Source organism: Ranitomeya variabilis, chromosome 8 (assembly GCF_051348905.1).
Source record: "Ranitomeya variabilis isolate aRanVar5 chromosome 8, aRanVar5.hap1, whole genome shotgun sequence".
NCBI classification, from domain to species: domain Eukaryota; kingdom Metazoa; phylum Chordata; class Amphibia; order Anura; family Dendrobatidae; genus Ranitomeya; species Ranitomeya variabilis.
In genome coordinates this window covers 91,571,156-91,587,991 of record NC_135239.1, presented here as the reverse complement: position 1 = coordinate 91,587,991, position 16,836 = coordinate 91,571,156, and the positions used below count along the sequence as shown (strand labels likewise).

General features: G+C 44.4%; 1 protein-coding gene across 3 annotated transcripts in view; it reads left to right on the top strand.

Moving 5' to 3' along the window:
• Positions 1-13,683: 13,683 nt before the first annotated feature.
• Positions 13,684-16,836, top strand: part of LOC143787636 (complement factor H-related protein 4-like) — a 533,302-nt gene continuing 530,149 nt past the window's right edge. For all 3 annotated transcript variants that reach the window (XM_077276561.1, XM_077276560.1, XM_077276559.1), the window contains exon 1: positions 13,684-13,801. In XM_077276561.1, the coding sequence (XP_077132676.1) occupies positions 13,729-13,801 (73 nt within the window). In that variant the 5' untranslated portion in view covers positions 13,684-13,728. The remainder of the gene's footprint in view (positions 13,802-16,836) is intronic.

Below are 16,836 nucleotides of genomic sequence, written 5' to 3'. Positions count from 1 at the left end.
ATCCTCCTGACCATAGCCCTTCCACTTAACCAAATACTGAAGCCTCCGTCTAGAGATACGAGAATCCAAAATCTTCTCCACCACGTACTCCAATTCGCCCTCGACCAGCACCGGAGCAGGAGGCTCAACAGAAGGAACCACAGGTACCACATACCTCCGCAACAAAGACCTATGGAACACATTATGAATGGCAAAGGATGCTGGGAGATCCAAACGAAAAGACACTGGGTTAAGAATTTCCAAGATCTTATAAGGACCAATGAAGCGAGGCTTGAATTTAGGAGAGGAGACCTTCATAGGAACATACTGAGAAGACAGCCACACCAAATCCCCAACACGAAGTCGGGGACCCACACCGCGGCGGCGGTTGGCAAAGCGTTGAGCCTTCTCCTGTGACAACTTCAAATTGTCCACCACATGGTTCCAAATCTGCTGCAACCTATCCACCACAGAATCCACCCCAGGACAGTCAGAAGGCTCAACCTGACCCGAGGAAAAACGAGGATGGAAACCAGAATTGCAGAAAAAAGGCGAAACCAAAGTAGCAGAACTAGCCCGATTATTAAGGGCAAACTCGGCCAATGGCAAAAAAGTCACCCAATCATCCTGATCAGCAGAAACAAAACATCTCAAATAAGTTTCCAACGTCTGATTAGTTCGCTCGGTTTGGCCATTAGTCTGAGGATGGAAGGCCGACGAAAAAGACTAATCAATGCCCATCTTAGCACAAAAAGTCCGCCAAAACCTGGACACAAACTGGGATCCTCTATCAGACACAATATTTTCAGGAATGCCGTGCAAGCGAACCACATTCTGAAAAAATAGAGGAATCAAATCGGAGGAGGAAGGCAACTTAGGCAAGGGCACCAAATGGACCATCTTGGAAAAACGATCACACACCACCCAGATGACAGACATTTTCTGAGATACTGGAAGATCCGAAATAAAATCCATGGAAATGTGCGTCCAAGGCCTTTTTGGGACAGGCAAAGGCAAAAGCAAACCGCTGGCACGAGAACAGCAAGTCTTAGCCCGAGCACAAATCCCACAAGACTGCACAAAGGAACGCACATCCCGCGACAAGGAAGGCCACCAGAAGGACCTAGCCACCAAATCTCTGGTACCAAAAATCCCAGGATGACCCACCAACACCGAAGAATGAACCTCGGAAATAACTCTGCTGGTCCATCTATCCGGGACAAACAGTCTCTCTGGTGGACAACGGTCAGGTCTATCCGCCTGAAATTTCTGCAGCACTCGTCGCAAATCTGGGGAAATGGCAGACAAAATCACTCCCTCTCTGAGAATACCAGCCGGCTCGGAAACTCCCGGAGAGTCAGGCACAAAACTCCTAGAAAGTGCATCAGCTTTCATGTTCTTCGAACCAGGCAGGTATGAGACCACGAAGTTGAAACGGGAGAAAAACAACGACCAACGAGCCTGTCTAGGATTCAGGCGCTTGGCAGATTCGAGGTAAATCAGATTTTTGTGATCAGTCAAGACCACCACACGATGTTTAGCTCCTTCGAGCCAATGTCGCCACTCCTCAAATGCCCACTTCATAGCCAACAACTCCCGATTACCAACATCATAATTCCGCTCGGCAGGCAAAAATTTTCTTGAAAAGAAAGCACATGGCTTCATCACAGAGCCATCAGAGCTTCTCTGCAACAAAACAGCCCCTGCTCCAATCTCAGAAGCATCAACCTCGACCTGGAAGGGGAGAGAGACATCTGGCTGACATAAGACTGGAGCTGAAGAAAACCGGTGCTTCAGCTCCCGAAAGGCCTCCACGGCCGCAGGAGACCAATTAGTCACATCAGAACCCTTCTTGGTCAAATCCGTCAAAGGTTTAACCACGCTAGAAAAATTAGCGATGAAACGACGGTAAAAATTAGCAAAACCCAAGAACTTCTGAAGACTCTTAACAGACGTGGGCTGAGTCCAGTCATGAATAGCCTGGACCTTGACTGGGTCCATCTCCACAGTAGAAGGAGAAAAAATAAAACCCAAAAAGGAAACCTTCTGTACTCCGAAGAGGCATTTTGAGCCCTTCACAAATAAAGCATTAGCACGCAGGACCTGAAACACCATCCTGACCTGCTTCACATGGGACTCCCAATCATCAGAAAAGACCAAAATGTCATCCAGATAAACAATCATAAATTTATCCAGATATTCTCGGAAGATGTCATGCATGAAGGACTGAAACACAGAAGGAGCATTAGAGAGTCCAAAAGGCATCACTAAGTACTCAAAATGGCCTTCGGGCGTATTAAATGCTGTTTTCCATTCATCTCCCTGCTTAATGCGCACAAGGTTATACGCACCACGGAGATCTATCTTGGTGAACCAACTGGCACCCTTAATCCGAGCAAGCAAATCAGACAATAGTGGCAAAGGATACTGAAATTTGACTGTGATCTTATTCAGAAGACGATAATCTATACAAGGTCTCAAAGAACCGTCCTTCTTGGCCACAAAAAAAAATCCTGCACCAAGAGGGGAAGAGGATGGGCGAATATGTCCCTTCTCCAAAGACTCCTTTATATAACTCCGCATCGCGGCATGCTCTGGTATAGACAAATTAAAAAGTCGTCCCTTAGGGAATTTACTACCAGGAATTAAATTTATAGCAGTCACAATCCCTATGAGGGGGCAGGGCACTGGACCTGGGCTCATCAAATACATCCTGGTAGTCAGACAAAAACTCAGTGACCTCAGAAGGAGTGGAAGAAGCAATAGACACCAACGGAGTATCGCCATGAATTCCCTGACAACCCCAACTTGACACAGACATAGCTTTCCAATCTAAAGCTGGATTATGAGCCTGCAGCCATGGCAGACCCAAAACGACAACATCATGAAAATTATGCAGAACAAGAGAGCGAATCACCTCCTGATGTGCGGGAGTCATGCACATGGTCATTTGCGTCCAATACTGAGGCTTATTCTCAGCCAATGGCGTAGCATCAGTTCCCCTCAGAGGAATAGGAAATTCCAAAGGCTCCAGGACAAAACCACAGCGCCTGGCAAACGACAAATCCATCAGATTCAGGGCAGCACCCGAATCCACAAAAGCCATAACCGAGTAGGACGACAAAGAACAAATCAAAGTAACAGACAAAATAAATTTAGGCTGTATAGTACCAATGGTGACAGGTTTACTGATTTTTTTTAAGCGTTTAGAGCATGCTGAGATAACATGAGTAGAATCACCACAGTAAAAGCACAACCCATTTTGACGTCTATGACTTTGTCGCTCAATTCTGGTCAGAGTTCGGTCACATTGCATAGACTCAGTTCTCTGTTCAGAAAATACCGCCAAAGGATGAGCAGATTTGCGCTCCCGCAAACGCCGATCAACCTGAATGGCTAAAGCCATAGAATCACTCAGACTTGTAGGGGTGGGAAACCCCACCATAACATTCTTAATGGCTTCAGAAGGACCTTCTCTGAAATTTGCAGCCAGGGCACACTCATTCCATTGAGTAAGCACCGACCATTTCCGAAATTTTTGACAATACACCTCTGCTTCATCCTGACCTTGAGAGAATAGCCAGCAACGCTTTTTCTGCCTTATTCTCAAGATTAGGCTCCTCATAAAGCAGTCCAAGAGCCAGAAAAAATGCATCTACATTAAGCAATGCAGGATCTCCTGGCGCCAGAGAGAAAGCCCAATCCTGAGGGACGCAACAAGGAGATAACAATTTTAACTTGCTGAGCGGAATCACCAGAGGAACGAGGTCTCAGAGATAGAAAAAACTTACAATTATTCTCAAAATTCAGAAACCTAGATCTATCTCCAGAAAACAACTCAGGAATGGGTATCTTTGGTTCTGACATAGGGCTATGAATAACAAAATCCTGAATACTTTGCACCCGTGCAGTAAGATGATCCACACTAGAAGTCAGAGGAGTCTGAATATTCATGCCTGCAGCTGAGCTCAAAACCACCCAGAGTTCAAGGGGATGAAAGAAGCTAAACAGACTGCAGCAAAGGAAAAGCGGGAGGAAAAAAAAAAATGTACTCAGGACTTCTTTTTATCCCACTTCTGCGATGCATTAAACACTTTTTGGCATGCTATCCTGTTATGATCCTTAGTGGTTGAGGATCACAAATGACTCCAGCTAAGTAACTAAACATAGGACAAGCTCTAGGGAGGTGGTAAACTGGACTGACCGCAAATCTGAACCTATCCAAACACACTAGAGGTAGCCGGTGAACGTGCCTAAAATCCTAGACGTCTCGAGCCAGCCTGAGGAACTTACCCCTAGAGAAAAAGAAAGACCTCACTTGCCTCCAGAGAAATAATCCCCAAAGATATAGAAGCCCCCAACAAATAATAACGGTGAGGTAAGAGGAAGGCACATACACAGGGGTGAAAGCAGATTCAGCAAATGAGGCCCACTAATACTAGATAGCAGAAAATAGAAAAGGGATCTATGCGGTCAGTAAAAAACCCTTACAAAATATCCACACTGAGATTTCAAGAACCCCCGCACCAACTAACGGTGTGGGGGGAGAAACTCAGTCCCCTAGAGCAACCAGCAAGCGAGGAAATCACATTTTAGCAAGCTGGACAAGAAACATGATGAATGCTGATAATCAAAACATGAACAAACAAAAACTTAGCTTGTCTTGGAGAGACTGGGAGCAAGGTAGTCACAAGGAATCTGAAGAGCACTGAATACATTGATAGCAGGCAAGGAACTGAGTATCCAGGTGAGCTAAATAGGAAACCAACCAAGGATAACGAACCAGCTGATGCAGCCAACCTGCAGAAAGACAACACTACACAGTACCGCTTGTGACCACTAGAGGGAGCCCAAAAATAGAGTTTACAACACACAGGGTTTGAACGCACACATTGCTAGACTAATCTCATTAGAGATGATGCCCTACCGGTTAGTTGAAAGCGAAGCTTTCAAAGCGCTGATGGACTACGCTGTACCATGCTACGAGCTACCCAGTCGGCACTTCTTTTCTAGAAAAGCCATCCCAGCACTCCAACAGCATGTTAAAGACCGCATCGTCCATGCACTCAGGCAGTCTGTGACTGCAAAGGTGCACCTGACTACAGATGCATGGACCAGTAGGCATGGCCAGGGACGTTACGTGTCCATCACGGCACACTGGGTGAATGTGATGGATGCAGGGTCCACAGGGGACAGCAATATTGGGACAGTTTTGCCTAGCCCACGGTCAAGGAAAAGTTGGCTGTAGGCGTTCATCCCCCCTCCTCCTCTTCCTCCTCCTCATGCAGAAGCGAGAGCTCGTCCACACACCGCAGTCGCACATCCACTACATCCGCAGCTGCCACTGTTGCACACCAGGTGTGCCATTATGGGACAGCTAGTGGCAAGCGTCAGCAGGCTTTATTGGCAATGAAGTGTTTGGGCGACAACAGACACACCGCGGAAGTTCTGTCCGAGTTCTTGCAGAATGAAACTCAGTCATGGCTGGGCACTGTACATCTTGAGGCAGGCAAGGTTGTGAGAGATAACGGAAGGAATTTCATGGCTGCCATAGCCCTTTCCCAACTGAAACACATTCCTTGCCTGGCTCACACCTTAAACCTGGTGGTGCAGTGCTTCCTGAAAAGTTACCCGGGGTTACCCGACCTGCTCCTCAAAGTGCGCAGACTTTGCTCGCATATCCGCCGTTCGCCCGTACACTCCAGCCGTATGCAGAACTATCAGCGGTCTTTGAACCTTCCCCAGCATCGCCTAATCATCGACATTGCAACAAGGTGGAACTCCACACTGCACATGCTTCAGAGACTGTGCGAAGAGAGGCGTGCTGTTATGTTTTTGTGGGAGGATACACATACACGGGCAGGCAGTTGGATGGCAGACATGGAGTTGTCAGGTGTGCAGTGGTCGAAGCTACAAGACCTGTGTCAAGTCCTTCAGTGTTTTGAGGAATGCACACGGCTGGTTAGTGCAGACAACGCCATAATAAGCATGAGCATCCCCCTAATGCGTCTGCTGATGCAAAGTTTGATGCACATAAAGGAGCAGGCGTCTGCAGCCGAGGAAGAGGAAAGCCTTGATGACAGTCAGCCATTGTCTGGTCAGGGCCGTGTTGAGGACGCGGTAGCGGGCGAACAGGTGGAGGAGGACGAGGAGGATGATGGGGATGAGTACTTTTTGAATGAGGAAGCTTCTCCTGGGCCAACAGAAATTAGTGGCGTTGCAAGGCCGGGTTCTGTTTTTTTAAGGGAGACAAGTGACGTAGATTTGCCTGTAACTGCCCCTCCAACCAGCACAACCACAGATTTCACAACTGGAACTTTGGCCCACATGGCGGATTATGCCTTACGTATCCTCAAAAGGGACACACGCATTATTAAAATGATGAGCGATGATGATTACTGGTTGGCCTGCATCCTTGACCCTCGCTATAAAGGCAAATTGCAAAATATTATGCCACATGAGAACCTCGAACAAATATTAGCAACCAAACAAGCTACTCTTGTAGACCGTTTGATTCTGGCATTCCCAGCACACTGCGCCGGTGATGGTTCTCAGTCTCACACAAGCTGCAGGGGGCTACATGGCAGAGATGTTCGAGGTGCACAGATCAGAAGTGGCGTTGGACAGAGGGGTTTTCTGACCAGGTTGTGGAGTGATTTCGCAATGACCGCAGACAGGACAGGTACTGCAGCATCCATTCAAAGTGACAGGAGACAACATTTTTCCAGTATGGTTACTAACTATTTTTCAGCCCTTATCGATGTTCTCCCTCAACCGTCATTCCCATTTGATTACTGGGCATCAAAATTAGACACCTGGCCTGAATTGGCAGAATATGCATTGCAGGAGCTTGCTTGCCCAGCAGCTAGTGTGCTATCAGAAAGAGTATTCAGTGCTGCTGGTTCATATTAACCGAAAAAAGGACTCGTCTGGCTACCCAAAATGTGGATGATCTCACCTTCATTAAAATGAACCACTCCTGGATTTCAAATTATTTTGCCCCACCTTTCCCGGCTGACACCTAGCTTTCCTATAAAAAGTGCTTGCTTGTGGACTGGTCTTACTGAGTGTTCCAATCTGTTAATTTGCAGCAGCTGTTTGTCCAGCATATGACATGTTTACACCTCCCGCAATGAGAAAACTCCCCCCACGGGGCCGTGGTCTCGCCACTTGTCTCAAGCACCCGTTACAGTGCTGTTTGTCTGAAAAGGTGGGTGTGCCCGCTTTTGGTCGACGGCACTGCCACTGGGTCCCTCATAGTACAATGTAGTGTCTCTGGCGGTGGTGGTGCGCACCCAACGTCAGACACACCGTTGTAACATGAGGGGCCCTGGGGCAGTACCGCTGGCCACAAGAGAGTTCCCCCCCCCCAGCTCAAACTGTGCTCTACCACGTGCAAAATTATCTCGCACAGCTCCACCAATGTTTAGTCTATTCGCTGACATCATTCAATGTCTGGCACTGACAATACCAATTTGTAGACATCTATGATGCTACTTAAAGTAGTCTGGGTCAGTGTCCTATATTGGCACCATTAAATATTTACTGCCAAATTACTATGTCAGAAACTCAGCAGATGAGCCCACCCCTGTACCTAAGTATGCCACCCTTTTTATTTATTTTTGTTTGTTTTGCGAGACATTAACATCTATTTATATTTTGGGAGTACTGAGTCAGACACTCCTTGCAATACTCCTCCACTGACCACAATGCTGCCTGCCTGTGTATCCATGTAACCGATGTAAAACTGCCATGAGCCTATGTTTTGTTATTCTAGGCCTTCGTTAGCCTGTCTGCGGTGCCTCCTTGCAATCCTCCTCCACTGACCACAACAATGCTGCCCGTTTACCCCTGGAACCTATTTTACAGTGCATAGAGCCTATTTTTTTATTTTATTTAATATTAATAAAGCCATGATGGACTACGCTGTACCACGCTATAAGCTACCCAGTTGACAATTCTTTTGCGAGAAAAGCCATCCCACCCCTCCACCAGCATGTAAAAGACTGCATTGTCCATGCACTCTGTCAATCTGTGAGTCCAAAGGTACACCTGACAACAGACACATGGACCTGTAGGCATGGCCACGGAAGGTTACGTGTCCTTTATGGCGCAATGAGTTAATGTCTTGGATGCATGGTCCACACAGGGGACAGCCTGCTAAGTCTGTCTACAGTCCCTAATTCAAGTTGTCCTCAACTGAATAAAGCTGAGCTTCTACCTTCTGGCTCTCATTAAGCTTTTTTAAAAAAAAAAAAAATGGTGTTTAGGGCCTACTAACGGTGTCTGCCCCTGCCTGGTGTTTGTCCTCAACTGAATACAGCTGAGTTTCAACCTTCTGGCTCTCATTAAGTGCTGTGTTTTTAAAAATTGGTGGTTAGGGCCTACTAACGGTGTCTGCCCCTCCCTGGTGTTGACCTCAACTGAATACAGCTGAGCTTCAACCTTCTGGCTTTCGGCCTATAGTATCAGATATTAAACTGCATTTGGCCTTCAACTTTGGTTACGGCCTACTAACGGTGTCTGCCCCTCCCTGGTGTTGCCCTCAACTGAATAAAGCTGAGCTTCCACTTTCTGGCTCTCATTAAGTGCTGTTTTTAAAAAAAAAAATGGTGTTTAGGGCCTACTAACGGTGTCTGCCCCTGCCTGGTGTTTGTCCTCAACTGAATACAGCTGAGCTTCAACCTTCTGGCTCTCATTAAGTGCTGTGTTTTTAAAAATTGGTGGTTAGGGCCTACTAATGGTGTCTGCCCCTCCCTGGTGTTGACCTCAACTGAATACAGCTGAGCTTCAACCTTCTGGCTTTTGGCCTACAGTAGCAGATATTAAACTGCATTTGGCCTACTAGTGTGGTTGGGCCCTTAAAACAGTGTCTGCTGCTCTTGGGTTTGCTACTCCACTGAACAAAGCAATGCCGCCTGTTTAGTCCTGTTACCAATTTTGAACTGCATTTACCCTACTTTATTCTTTGGCCCTATATCTGTTTACTCCTCATCCTGCCCATTGCCCAGCCACTGCTAGATGAGTCTGCTGGTACATTGACCTAGACCACTACATTCCCCTTGCACTCTACACAGCCAGAATCTGACCCTGCTGAAAGTAAGGTTCCTTTTCCCGCATGTTATACCACCTTACACAGGGACAAAGAGGAAGGTGCAGATGAAAGTGCAGGTTCCTTCATCAGGTGGGGGGGGGCATACTCGTTGGCGACATCACTGGCACAGGGCCCCTCAGAGTACGCAAAAGTGTCGCTGCTGTTGGGAGGCGCCCCCGCCATGCAAACACACCGCCGTACTTTGAGGGGCCCTGTGCCAGTGCCAATGCGAACGAGTGTGCCCCCCTGCTTGCTCAGGATCACAGCACTTGCAACGTTGAAATACTTACCTCTCCCTGCTCCACCGCCGTGACGTAGTCCACGTTTCCTGGGCCCACTAAAGCCTTGAACCAGCCCTACCCCCACAACTTTTGCCAAATGACCCCCAATTTCCTATGCCCAACTATTATTATAAAGTTAATTAAGATTGACAAGCTTCAGAAACAAGAATGGATGTTTTTGGCATTAAAATGGGCACTGTAGGTGTTTTCCTGGCCTCCACTCACTGCCGACTATGCTTCCCCATTGACTTGCATTGGGTTTCGTGTTTCGGTCGATCCCCGACTTTTAGCGATAATCGGCCGACTGCACTCGACTCGACTCTGGACAAAGTAGGGTTTCACAAAACCCGACTCGATCTTAAAAAAATTAAAGTCGCTCAACCCTAGTCATTGTTATCGTCCTGTAACGTTTAAGCCCAGTACCTACAGAGACATATCTGTATGAACTTCTTGCATATTCTTGAACTTTTTATCAGCCCGGAGACACTAAATCAAAGCTCCGGAAAGACTGCTTTGTGAACTTTGCTTCCTAGTACCTTCAAGGATAGAACTGTATTAATTGACGCTATTTGAAGTGACTTTTTACAGAATTCCATTTTTGTTTCTTCATAACCAGAATGCTTGTATCTTGTTCTCACATGCTTTATGAATTTAATAGCCCTCTTTGTCTGTACTTTTACACATACTTTTTTGTAACTGGTTCATGCAGCATTACGTGAACATCCAACTTCTTACGTTATGGCTGGTCAGGAGAATGAAAGCAATATCATCCACCTTTCGTGTCTCCTTTATTTCTTCATATATTGTAAGCGTGCGAGCAGGGCCCTCATTCCTCTTGGTATCTTTTGTTTATGTGATTATTGTTATTCTGTAATTAATGTCTTTTATTGTCTGCACAAGTCCCTTCTAAAATGTAAAGTGCTTCGGAATATGTTGATGCTATGGAAATAAAATTATTATTATTTATTGTTATTATTATTATTATTGTTATTATTAATAAAGGTTGAATTATAGCGTGTGGGCAGGTCACAAATCCGTTGGTCATGAGGCAAAATTAAAGTAGTGCTGCAGCCAAGCCAGTCCGCCGAAAGCCTAAAATGACTTTCGGAAATGTGAGCTGACACGCCGTACATTGGCAAGTAGGTCTGGCAAGTCAGGGTATTGTTTTTAAAAACTGCTCTACAACCAAATTCAGCACATGGGCCATGCATGGAGCGTGTACCAGCTTACACCAATTGTAGTGTAAAGAGGAATTCGAGGGCACTACGAATATCAAAGGGGATAACTGACCACACACTAAAAGTAATATGGCAAAACAAGAGGAAAAATCAGTTTTTATTCATAAATAAACTGATTTACTGTATATTTGATTATATATGGAAATAGTATTTGTTATATTTTTTCCCTTTAATTTTTTTTTTTTATTTGGTTTGGTAGGTCTTTTTAAAGATCCGTAAAATCGGCGCAATAGTCTGACATTATTCCCAGATACCATATATGACTCAGAAAGGCATGCAGACATCTTCTCCATGCAGTTCCTTTTTAGTTTTAGCTCTTTACCATCCAGTTCAGTTTTTCTCTCATGCCCCCAGACCTGTTTGCTCTGTCCATCTGAAAAATATTTAGCTTTCCCATTGTCTTGTATTGGATTCGTCATTTGGCAAGAATACATGGATATTAGAAATTATTTGTGCCGATTTTCCCGAATCAGAATATTTCACTATTTGATCATTACTAATACATACTTGATAGCATCATAATGAATTTGGGGTTGGGAGAAGGCTTTATCGGGTACTGAGCAATCTCAGCCACCTCCAAATCCATTACAAGTCCCTGATCGCATCTTATCACATTTCAATTCGTTATAAAGTGTCCTTTGCACATTAACCCGTCCTCTCTCACTCCCCAATAAATTTTAAGTCCCTGATAGTGTCATAATGAATTGTAAGATGGGGAGGACCACCATCAGGGGCTTAGCACCCTCCTCCATCACCCAATTCATTTTACATCCATATCTAACTTCCTCCTCTCCCTCCCCCTGTCCAAAAGTTTATTATAATCCCAACTTTCTCCCATTCCAATTCACCACTGCCCTTATTGTCTTCTCACCACCCCTTCATTCTCATTTCTTCCTCTGCATCATTGTCCTGTCCCCCACATTCATCATTGTTCTCTCCCTATCCCCAATATTGTCCTTTCCCCACCGCACTCATTGTCATTTCCATCCCCATCTTTTTTCTTCCCCACCACACCTCAGAGTCCTCTCCACCATCTCATTATTATTCTCCACTACCACACCTCTGTTCTCTCCATCAGCCCCATCATTGTTCTCCCCCACCCTCATCATTATTCATCCTCACCTTCATCATTGTTTCCCCACCACACCTTAGTGTCCTCTCACCACCACATCTCAGCATCCTCTCCACCAGCCCCATCATTGTTCTCCCCAACCCTCATCAATGTTTTCCTCCACCTTCATCATTGTTTTCCCACAGCACAACTCAGTGTCCTTTCCTCTAGCCCCATCATTGTTTTCCCCCACCCTCATCATTGTTCTCCCCCACCCTCATCATTGTTCTCCCCTAGCACAACTCAGTGTCCTCTCCACCAGACCCATCATTGATCTCCCCTACCATCATCACTCTTCTCCACCATCTTGATCATTGTTCATCCCCAGCACAACTCAGTGTCCTCTCCACCAGTTCCATCATTGTTCTCCCCCACAACCTTTCCGTGTCCTCTCCCCAGTGTATTGCTTAAAAAAAAAAAAAAAAAAGAAAAAACACCACCACTCACCTCCGTTCTCCAGCAGCATATCGTCATTGTCGGCACCTTTGTTTCTGACACAGGCGCTCACTAATTGCTGATGTTATCAAGCCACATGCACCTGTGTCAGAAAGAAAGCGCTGAGCAGGAAGCAGATGCCAGATTTTTGCAGATTCGCTCCACTGCCATTTTCTCTTGTAGGCAGCGGATCTGCAGGGATCATTCCCTGCCTGCCACTCATGAGGGCAATCTTGCTCTCCCGGAATCTCAGGCTCTGAGAAACAGGCCAGGTTGCCCTCAGTATTTGCTGACCTGCAAGGGCCCGCTACACCTTTGGGCTCAGTGGAGCTGCACCGACTGCATCGGTAGTATGTCCGCCCTTGGGCTGCAGTGCTGTTGACGAGATATCAGCACTAGGGTTGAGCGAAACATATAGGACATTTTCAAAAGTCGCCGACTTTCAGCAAAGTCGGGTTTCCTGAAACCCGACCCAATCCCACTGTGGGATCGGCCATGCGGTCGGCGATCTTCGCGCCAAAGTCGCGTTTCATATGACGCTTTCCCAGCCATTTTTTCAGCCAATGAAGGAGTGTGGGCAGTGTGATGACATAGGTTCTGGCTTGCTTTGTGCGGCGTCACAGGGGGTAAAACCGCCATCTTAACGTTTGGGATATAGCGATTTGCATAGTGAAACACAAACTTTGCAGGGACGGAGGAGGGAGAGAGAGAGAGAGAGAGAGAGAATAAAAAAAAAATCCCCATTGACCTGCATTGGGTTTTGTGTTTCGGTCGGCCCCCCTACTTTTCACAATAATCGGCCGATTTCACACGATCCGACTTTCGAGACAGTCGGGTTTCACGAAACCCGACTCGATCCTAAAAAAGCAAAAGTCGCTCAACCCTAATCAGCACTGAAGACAATGACAGACACTACTAGCAGCAGGGCATACGCTGCACTGGACCAAGGGAGAGTGAGAAAAGAAGAGTTTGTTTCCCTAAATTGTGACAAGGAGTTTTCCTGAAACTGATAAACCCTTTTAAGGTTAAGGGAATAATTGTATATGATTATCACACAGTTAGCAGATTTTCTACCTCTTTAGCTTTGTTTCTATTGGTGTAAATATACAGATCCACTGAGTGCATATAAAGTATTATCTTTGTTTAAGCAGTGAATGTTTTCATATTGAGCAAGTGATTTCCACAGAACTCTGTTAGGTAACCTATTCAGTTTCAGCAGTTGCATCATCAGTAAATAGTTTGTCTGATAAACCCTTTTAAGGATTAGTGAATAATTGCACATGATTATCACACTGTTAGCAGATTTTCTACCTCTTTAGCCTTGTTTCTTTTGGTGTAAATATACAGATCCACTGAGTGCAAATAAAGTATTATCTTTGTTTAAGCAGTGAATGTTTTCATATTGAGCAAGTGATTTCTGCAGAACTCTGTTAGGTAACCTATTCAGTTTCAGCAATTGCATCATCAGTAAATAGTTTGTTTCAACAATTCCAGTAAGAAACAAGTGAATTTGTATAGTGATAATCATTTTATTTTACCTTACTGGTTTAGAAGCTCGAGACATAACCGCTCTGTATCGGGAACCCTAGGATGTCTGTATTACAAGTCATCATTCTGCTTCTATCTGCGGCATCTTGTTGTGCAGCTCCAATGCTGGAGAATGGTAAGACATCAGCTATCTTTTCATGAGCATTTTTTTCATGAAGACACTTTACAAATAAGTTATATGGGTTTTTCTACACTGATTTTTTTGGAGAATGTCAGTTTGTTTAATTGAGCTGTAATCAGAAATAGATCCAGGGGAATAGAGTAAGTCCAGTCTTTTCATTTTCCTGTTAGTTTTATATTTAGTTCTGTCTTTGGCTCAAAAACCAATGGATAAAACTTCAGCATTATTTCCAAAAATGTTGAGTGTAAAACTATCCTAAAGACTCCTTCACATGTCCGTGTTTCTAGTACGTGTACACATAGAAAAACTGACCAGCAAACTAGTATTCATCAAAAATGTATGTTAGTAGCATAGTTGCCACCAGACATGAAGAGATTCCAACAAAGAGTAAATCAAAATCAGTTTTTATTAATGCATAATTAAAATGGATAAATAAAACAGACAGGGCTAAAAACCTCCAAATGTGGAAGGAGAGGCACAGAAAAAAATCATCAGGAGTACCAGAGTGGAAATAATATAAACCAAAAAATCCCTGAAAAAAAATCAATATAAACTATAGGCCGAGCAACAACAAAATGCCACTAGTCCAGAAGTCAATGTAATGTCCCTGTAGAGGACAATAATAAAAAATCAAGGGGTTACTATAATAATAAGGTATATAGCCACAATTCACATAGTGAAAGCTGTCTGGCAAGTGATGCACCACAAGATCTAATGCATTAATATCAATATATCAATTGATGTGCCACAATATCTAATGCATCAATCATGTAGTCACCAGCAGGTATGCTCAAATATGTCAAACATGACATGTCAATTGCCTGAAAGTAATTGATATATTGATATTGATACAAAAACGGACCCAAAAATTTGTTGTGTAATTTCTCCTAAGCATGCTGATACTCAATATGAGGGATAAAACCACTGTTGGGTGCACGGCAGAGCTCAGAAGGGATGGAGTGCCATTTGACTTTTTGATTGCAAAATTTGCTGGAACAATTGGTGGATGCCTTGTCGCGTTTAGAGAGCCCCTGATGTGTCTAAATAATGAAAATCCTCCACAAATCGCACAAGTAGCACCATTTTGGAAACTTGAAAACTTGATCCCCCCCCCCCCAGGGAACTAATCTAGATGTGTGGTGAGGACATTGAACCCTCAGGTGCTTCACAGAAGTTTATAACATTGAGCAGTAAAAATTAAAAAAAATCTAATTTTCCCCACAAATATGTTTTTAGCACAAAATATTGCATTTTCATAAGGGTAACAGGATAAATTGCACCACACAATTTTTTTGTGCAATTTTTCCTGAGTACACCAATACCCCATATGAGGGAGAAAACTACTAGGTGCACGGCAGGGCTCAGAAGAGAAGGAGCACCATTTGACTTTTTGAATGTAAAATTTCCTGGAATTATTAGCGGATGTCATGTCCCATTTGGAGAGCCCCTGATGTGCCCAAACAGTGAAAATCCGGCACAAGTGGCCCAATTTTTGAAACTAGACCCCTCAAGCAATGTACTCAGATTTGTGATGAGCACCTTGTAACCCCATGCGTTTCACAGAAGTTTATATACATTGAGCTGTGAAAATAAAAAAAAATCACATTTTCCCCACAAAAATGTTACTTTGGCCCCAAATTTATTATTTTCATATTTCATATAGGTAACAGGAGAAATTACACCACACAGTTTGTTGTGCAATTTCTCCTGAGTACGCCAATACCTCATAGGTGGGGGAATATTACTGTTGAGGCATAGTGCAAAGCTCAGAATGGAAGAAGTTTAGATTGGCAGAGCCCCTGAGGTGCCAGAACAACAGAAACCCCCTATAAGTGAACTCATTTTACAAACTAAACTCCCAAATTAGTTCATCTAGGAGTGCAGTGATCATATTAACACCACATGTGCCTCACAGAATTCTATACCACTGAGCGATGAAGAAAGAATAAATTACATGTTTACTAGTAAAATGTTGTTTTAGCCTAAAGCTTTTATTTTTTCTAATAGCTAATAGGAATTTTTTTTTACAACAAACTTTGTTCCTTTTTTTCCTGCTAAGAAGCTAAGATTCAAGAGCACTAGATTTTACTGTTATGGTTTGCAGGTCCATGACCGACTGGGAGAGCCCATGAGGTGCCAAAACAACAGAAATCCCGATATGTGGTCCCATTACAAACTACACTTCTCAATGAATTCATCTAGAGTTGCAGTGATCATATTGACACTATAGGTGTGTCACAGAATTTTATACCATTGGGCAGTGAAGAAAAAACAACAACATTTTAACCACAAAAAAATTGTTTTAACCCCAGATCTTACATTTTCCCACAAGAAGTGGGTACAATTGGCACCAAAATTTGTCCCACAATTTCTACTGAACATGGCAATATCCCATATGTGGCTGTACAGTACTACTTAGCTATGCGGGGAGACTCAGGAGGAATGGAGCTCTATTTGCCTCCTGGAGCGCAGATTTTCCTAGAACAGTTTGCAGACTCCATATACAAAACCCCTAATTGCTAGAAGAGCATATTTTCCTCCCAAGCGACCCCCTTTTTTAACTTATACCCCTTGTGGAATTTATCTACAGGTGTAGTGACAATTTTTACTCCATGGGTATTTTCCAGACAGAAGCAGCAATGAGTGTTGCAGAGTGAAAATTGCAAACTGCCGTTGTAGTGACCAGTATGTTGTAGTGACCAGTACATTGTTGTCATCAACACGTTATGCCCAGCCTGTGCTTCTGGAGGCATGCACCCGTAAGTTAGGCTGGCTCCCATTGCTTCAGAAATGCCAAACTTGGACGTTAAATGTGGTTTAGGCACACTGTGGGACTCAGAAGGGAGGGGGCATTTGGATTTGAAAGCAGATAAATTGCTGAATTTCTTTTGGCGGGTGACGAGCCATTTTGCTTTTCTAGAGCCTTTGTATTAAGAGTAATGTGGAAGCCCCCTATATTTCCACTAACATATGACAGACATGAAAGGGGATTTGCTTTTTCTGTGGATTGAGTTGAAGCTTTTATTGGG